Here is a 7,728-nt window from a genome sequence, read left to right on the forward strand (position 1 = left end):
CATTCACATCATGACCATAACATGATTATAATAAAATGAAATCGGCATTCATGTGCCATAAGCAGAACAAAAATCAGTCATTCAAAAAAAAACAATTATTGCATTTAACAATTTACGTAAAAACATTTTTACAATTTCTTATTATACCAAAAATTATGTTCATGTTTCTGAGCTTCATTTATGATAGAAACAGAACAAATAGTTAAAGTCGTTCATAAAATCATTATAAGTAAATCAGTACAAAACTACAGTTTGTGCAAGAATGTTTTTATGAACAGTTTAAACAAATTCAATCTGCTCTGGTTTCTTGTGCACATTTATGAAACTTGATCAGAACAAATTCATGTAAATCAGTCATAAAACCTAGTAAAGTATCACTTTCAATGCAACAATTTACACAAGAAGGCTTTTAGAAACAATTTACAGAAATTCAGTCTGTATTTGGAAACCCTTTTATGAAACTCAGGCAGAATAAATTCAGTAAATCAACAAACTGTACGCAAACAGTTACATTCAATGCAATCATTTTTTTATGAGCCATTTACTCAAATCTGTGCTGCTTGTGTCTCATGAATGAAGAATGTATTTTTAAATTAACAAATATAAATTGTCAATTAAAGGGAAAGTTTACCTAAACATTGTGTCATGATGTACTCACTCCACTTATTCCAAAAATTTGGGAGTTTCTTTTCTCTTTTTAAACAAAAGATGATATGGTGAAGAATGGTAGTAACCAAAAAACTGACGGTGCCCACTGACTTCCACAATAAGGAAAAAGTACTACGGAAGTAAATGGCTACTGTCAACTGTTTGGTTACCAGCATTCTTCAAAATATCTTATTTTTGTGTTCAACAGAAAAAAAGATACTCATACAGGTTTGGAACAAGTGGACAGTGAGTAAAATATGACAATTGTAATTTTTGGGTGAACTGTCCCTTTAATTCAAGCATCAGAGAAATGCTGGTATCTAACTTTTGAATATTTTGTTCTATAACTGTTGTGTTGTAGTATCAGACTTTGAATTGAATAGCCCTTTAGACTTTTCTGACATAACCTCAAACTTATTTTCCAACAGTTTATCATTTGGACTACTAAATCAAACTATATTTTTCACTTTTAAAGACAAGCATTATATTTACTTTCATGCAATCAACACACGACACAACTCTCACTCTCAGGCAGTGTGTGTTAGTGTGGACACTTACATAATTGTCTCTGGCAGACCATCCTGGGTAGAGCTGCATATGGAGCTGCCGTTCCTTGCGGGCTAATTCGTAATACTTAGCTTGCTCTTCCCGAGATAAAGCATGCCACTGTTCAGTGCAGAGGGAGATTAGAGAAAGGGGGGGGGGTAGTCAATTACTGACATGCACTTTTAAGTTCCTTCCAAAGAGACGCGTGCTGGCGTTTGGCTAAAAATCTTTGTTAACTCTAAAACATTGCGTGTGTGTGTGGCTAAATGTGTTCGAGTGCATGTGCACGCGCGCCTGGGGGTGGAATGGAACATGATGGAGAGATTAACATATGCAACGATGAGAGAAAGGAAGAAAAAAAAAAAACTTTGATTTCATATCAAAACACTGGTTCCAATTTAACGGCGCTTTACTTCAAACCATGTCAGGGTGCAATTACCCCACACTGCCGCAAAACAGTCCTTTGCTGTGGCTAGCCGCCTCAAACCGCAGAGGCTTTGGTTAAAGCATTAAATATGTTTAACGGTTCCTCTTTTTCCAATTCCAAAATTGAGCGTTAAAGACGCTACCTGCCCAGATTTCCGAGCTGTCAACTTGTGTGTTGGTGTACTTGTAAAATTTAGTTAGACAGAAGTGCTAACTACAGTAGACCTCTTTGTGAAGGAGGTCACATGGTGCAAGTGACCCATGAATCAGATACGTACCCTCCGCCCGAGGATCTGATTGATCGCGGCGCTCTCCTTCAGCGTGCATTCGGCCACCACATTGGCACGCATCTCTTTCATATACAGCATGAAAGCGTTTAGAGGTTTCTTGATGTGAGGTCTTTTGGGCTCCTGCTCCTTTCTCTGCTCGTGCTGAGGTTTCCTGGAGAAACAAAGAGGAGGAAAGAGTTAAAAAAAAAGAGGGGAACAAATTATTAATGGATACAGGGAAATACAAAGGGGAAAAACGCTCAGAGGGTGGTGCGAAATCGGCTGCCACAGCGACGCCATGAAGTGTGAGAGCGCCGAATGTCTGATTCCAGCCGCCAATCGGAGGACTGCATGAGAGAACAATCTGGGAGCCAGTGCCGAAAAACTAGCAGCAGCTTTTAATTATGTCCAGTTGGGTGCTTTCATGCAAAGAGATTACTTCACCAGTAATGGCAACCAAACCTTTATATTCCCTCCAACTCAATGACTCCCAAGCCCTACAGCTCCCAGTAATTCACTCCCGTTGTTGACTTGGACCTGATACCTCAAGCCAACTGCATGGCTCATAACAGTCAAAATTAGAAAGAAATAAGAAATAAACATCAATAAAAACTGGAGCAGATACTTCATGTTATGTCTTATAATGGATAAATGGTTAACAATAAATTTCAAGACAATTTTGTCTGACTAAATTCTAAATAAAACTTTAAAAACTGAAATCATGATGAAACAGAAACAGTGACAGATCTTTCTTTCATATTGTAACAGATAAAAAAAACAAAAACAATGTAGGGCAGAACTTGGATTTTGAGATGTGGGCATTGTACTCGAAAGTGGAGGCAGATGAATGTGAGCTTGCAAAGTCATCAGAGAAGTATATGTCACCAAAGAGAAGTGTCATGTTCACCGGAAAGTCCAGTTTTGACATTTTAATTCAACTTTGCGGTCAAATTTAAAATAAACTTAAAAAATGAGACATACACTCATTAATGAATGATAAGATCTGTAATTTCTAGTTTAAATGCACAACATTGTAACGTATGGTATGAAATAAAAATATATTTTCATTTTGAGATTTACTAGATTGCATTTATTAGTATTATTAAACTAATTAATAATTAGTTAAACATGTAAATGAGCACAAATAAATATACAATATCAGCCTATATATCTCATATTAGCCATTAATAATAAATTGAAACAAAATAATGAAAGCAGGGTAAATATATTTGCTATGAGGGAACAAACGCATAGATTGCATTTTTAGCATGCTGTAGAATGTTAGCAGCTTATTAAATGGGATACTCACATGTGCATCAGGTCGGTGTCATGATGTGGTTCGTGTTTCACCTGTGGGTTGACAATAGCGGGATGGGGGATTCCCGTGGCATGGGGTCCAGGAGGGCCTGGTACCATGTGATGAGAGAACCTGAGAGCAAAACATAATGTGTGTGTTAATGCATCATTTACTATCCACAGATATAGTTATGTCTTAACCTTTTGAAGATTCATACTAGGAAAAAATACATAAATAAAAACAAACAAATAAATCAATTTTAAAATTTTTATTAAATTAAAATAAATATAATACAATTATTAAACAAATAAATTAAATTAAATTAAACAAATAAATTAATTAAATTAAAATATAATTATTAAACAAATATTAAAATAAAATAAAATAAAATTGTCTTCGGGATTGTATGGCCAAATCACCAATAAGTAAATGAATGAATGAATGAATGAATAAATAAATGTCCAATATGCCTCCCCAATTCTTCTGGATGGGATGTAATGTAATGTCATGTAATATAAAATACGAAGATAATTTTATTGTTTCAACTTACACAAATAACTCCAAATACAACCTGAGCACCAAAAACGTTCTCTTAATTATAACCATTTGGCCATGTGTGCACTCACCATCCCAGCGGAGGGGTCATCTGTCCAACTCCCCCTTGAGAAAGAGAGTAGAAATTGGGAATGTCTGGTCCAGGATGATGCCTGGGCATACCTGCATCAGGATTCAAGGAGGAGCAAATGAGAAAACGACATTGGCATGTGTTAGTGTGAGATAGACACATCTGGAGAGCAGCAGTGTGGCACCACAGTCGGGCCCTACGGTCCGGTGCGGTGCATAAGCGGATCATGGGATAATTAGGAATACTTTTGCGCTGTTCTAATAAGCCCTGCTGATATGATTCATGCTGCTTAGGGTTGTCAGTTGGCCTGCGGTACTAAGCTTCTCAACTTCACTCCAAACACACGCATGCACGCTCTTACATACACACATTTGCACCAAGGTCAAGACTGTGTTTGTGTATAAAGACTTAAATCAAGGAGGGAAAAAGTGAAGTAAGACCCTAGGGCAAAATTAAACTGTCAAAGGGGCGTCAGTGTACAACAACAAAGCCCAAGGAATATTTACACACACACACACACAGCAAGAACATGCAGTTTAAAAACAACCCCTGCATATCCAACTCATAATTTTTCTCTCCATTGTTTCAAATGGAGCAGTTTGGTTCAGAAAATGACTAAAATGGGTATTGAATTACTGCGTTAATTTACTGGCTAACACTATTCAGGTTTTGATTTTATTCCGACTTTCCATGCTAAGTGAGACGACTGAATCATGAAACACATGAAAAAAGATCTTGAAAAGGCTACTCTCACAAGTGTATTATTTTCAATTCTGCCCTCAGCCTATTATGTCTGATGAATAAGTGACTCCATGTTTGTGTATGAAAACAGAGGAAGTTTTGGATCATTGGTCAATCTGCTTGTGGCATGCGGCCTCATTCAGGCTATTTATAGCTGTCCAGACCTCCTCGGCTTCATCACATCCTGTCTGCCCGCTCCCTCGCCGCTCGCCACAGAGGTGAGGGTAAGCCGGAAGGAGCACATATGGAGTTGGGTTCGCGTGCAACAACGCCCGCCAAAAACCTCTCCTCCGCCCCTTTTAAATGTTAACCCTACATGTAGCTCTTTCAACTGACTTGAGGGAAATAAGATTCTAGTAAAAAAGAGCTGTTAGCTTATAAAGTATATAGTTAATGTCTCTTCGTATCAGTGATAATAAAGAAAGAGTGCTTAAAAACACAAGGAAATAACATAAACATACAAATAAAAAGGATAAGTTCACCAAAAAAAATTATTTCAGCGTCATGTCTACCTAAACCAACATTTATTTCTTCTGTGGAACACAAAATAATACATTTTGGAGAATGTTGGCAACCAACCAATTTTGGTCACCATTGACTTCCACTGTATTGGCAAAAAACACTGACATTTTAAAAAAAATATTATATTATGTTTCACAGAAGAAAGTCATACAGGTTTGGAAAGACACTAGGGTGTATTAAAATGACAGATTTTTTTATTTTGGGGTGAAAAAAGTAATAACCTCCCCTGCCAATCCAAAACAATTCTTGGTTTTGTGGATATAACCAAAAAATACCAACCAATAATATCAGAGCCTACATTTCAATTCAATCAAATCCCAGAGAACAAATTCTACATAATCCCCCACTGAATAATCAAAAATGTCAAAATGCAGTAAATGTGAATTCTTCTTATAATAAAATGTTTTTAAATGTTAAATTACTTATCTAACTTAATGTGCAGATTCAACTACAAGCATTTCATTTGTACATTGATTTCCCTGAGATTCCTAAACAGACGTGATTGGAGGCAGGACTATCTGTTTTCTGACCAATGACAGTGTCTATAAGTCATTGTGATTTTAAATGACTTCAATAGTTTGCAATGAACAGTAGTGTATTTGTGCAGTTTGCATGCGTTTACCTTGTTTGGCATTGATGTCCTGTGGGTGGTGCCCCGAATGTGGGCCGGGGGCGAAGTGCTCATCGCTGTATGTGATCAGAGGGGTGAGGGGGTGAATGGCATGGGACGGCTGGACCACTGGCACCTTATTTGACTGCCAAACACAGAGGGAAAAACTGACATTGTAACAACCTCAAATGTGACCGGGGCATTCAGACTCAGAACAATTGGGCAACGAGCCACCAAAGTTGAGCACCTCACAAGTGATGATGTGTGGATTGTGTACTGCAGGATTTTAGGGCAGAACCAAATGAATAAAGAAGGGGGTTGGGAGAAACAAAGTGTGGGTTAGAGGAGGAGAGAATGAGAAACAGGGAGGGAGGGAGGGAACGCCACAGGGCAGAGGCAGACCAGAGGTCTCGGGGCTGAAGATCAAAGGGAATCATTAGCCAGTTCATTACAGAGCCCCGACCGTCTGCGGTGGAACTAAGCAGGGTTAATCACGTCAGCAGCGGACTCGACACACACACACACACACACACACACACACACACACACACACACACACACACACACACACACACACACACACACAGAGATCTGAGCTGACTCACAAAGCAATGCTCAGCACACCACAAAAGCACATCAAGTACACAGTGTTCAAGAACATGTAGTAATTTTTTAGATAATTGGTGAGCTACTCCTTTACCTGGCCTACAGAAGATCTATTTCGGTCTTGTGTCTAAAATAGTGAATTTATAAGATATGTGCACAATGTCATAATTGCCTAACTTTGCATTTTCATTTAGCCTAAAGTCAAAGGTGGGGGCTTTGGATCAATTAAAGAATCAAGGTGGAAACTAATTTGGTATATCAGTCATCAGCTGCAATTGTGAATTTTGAATATATACATTATCATTATAGTTAACTTAACTGAAACTAAAATTTATTTTCATTACTTGAAATAAGTTAAAATAAAATAAAATACAAATAAATAAAATATATAGTTGCAATATCTCATTTTCAGTTTGATGTAGCGAAATAAACAAACTGAAATTTAAAAAAAAAGATAAACCTACAAAGAGTTTTACAAAAAATAAAAACCACAAAAAGCAACAAAATTACAAAAACTTATGAAAATGAAAACAGAGAAAATGAAAACTAAAAAATATAATTAAAAACTACAATAATATCTCTGATACTAAAATAACACTGGTGTAGCTTACAAGAAAAACAGCAATAAAGTTTGCCAGACAAATATGATTTAACCAGTTTATAAGGAGACAAACTTATTTACCATTAAACAATGTGGTGGCATGAGAACAATGAAATACACATTTAATACACAGCCTTTGCCCTTCATTTAGTTGCAATAGCTCTAAAAAAAGTGTCCTGTATTTGTTAGGAAGACCAAAACAAGAGAGAAAAGGAAGAAATTACCCAATAAATCTGATTTACTCTGACCAAAGTCACTTGAACACACATTAATTTTTTCACTGTGAGTGGGAAATTCCCAGCAGCACTTGAAAGCAGCTTTTGATCAAACCATATGCATTAAAAAAAGATGAAAAATGTCCTATGAAATCAATCTAAAAAAAATAATAATTGAAATCGCTTGGAGAGAAAAGTGCACAAAATCAGTTATTGATTGCATGCTGTTCCTAAGGTTCAGCTGTATTTGAATGTTCAACAGCACAACTCATGAGAGAGGCGAGACGGCTAAGAAGCGGCCCACCCATGCCACAGGCAAAACTCCCACAGGCAAAACTCCCACAGGCATGACTGAGTGTTTTGTCCTAATTTGGGAGCAAAGGTTGCGGTTACCGACCAGCTAATTGGCCAGAGAGACAGGTGTAGGGTGCCATTTCCTCGGCAGACGTACTGCTGTAAAACCACGGGGCGGGAGGAGTGTGTGCGAGTGTGCTTTGGAGGGGGCATAATTTTGGAGTCTCCCAGAAATGGGACAGAAGCCGAGAGGGAGGACGATGATATGAATGGCATTCTCTGGAAAGATCTCAGCTTTGATAACTTTCAACAACACTCGGAGTTCCAA

The 7,728-nt window shown here is 37.5% G+C and overlaps 1 protein-coding gene across 2 annotated transcripts in view; it reads right to left on the reverse strand.

Moving 5' to 3' along the window:
* LOC132143970 (lymphoid enhancer-binding factor 1-like) overlaps positions 1–7,728 on the reverse strand; it is a 43,253-nt gene that overhangs the window by 14,030 nt on the left and 21,495 nt on the right. For both annotated transcript variants that reach the window (XM_059554639.1, XM_059554640.1), the window contains exons 4-8: positions 5,697–5,829; positions 3,813–3,903; positions 3,199–3,318; positions 1,899–2,061; positions 1,207–1,314 (exon numbers count right to left, since the gene is read on the reverse strand). In XM_059554639.1, the coding sequence (XP_059410622.1) occupies positions 1,207–1,314; positions 1,899–2,061; positions 3,199–3,318; positions 3,813–3,903; positions 5,697–5,829 (615 nt within the window). The remainder of the gene's footprint in view (positions 1–1,206; positions 1,315–1,898; positions 2,062–3,198; positions 3,319–3,812; positions 3,904–5,696; positions 5,830–7,728) is intronic.

The sequence above is a fragment of the Carassius carassius genome, chromosome 7, assembly GCF_963082965.1.
Source record: "Carassius carassius chromosome 7, fCarCar2.1, whole genome shotgun sequence".
NCBI lineage: Eukaryota > Metazoa > Chordata > Actinopteri > Cypriniformes > Cyprinidae > Carassius > Carassius carassius.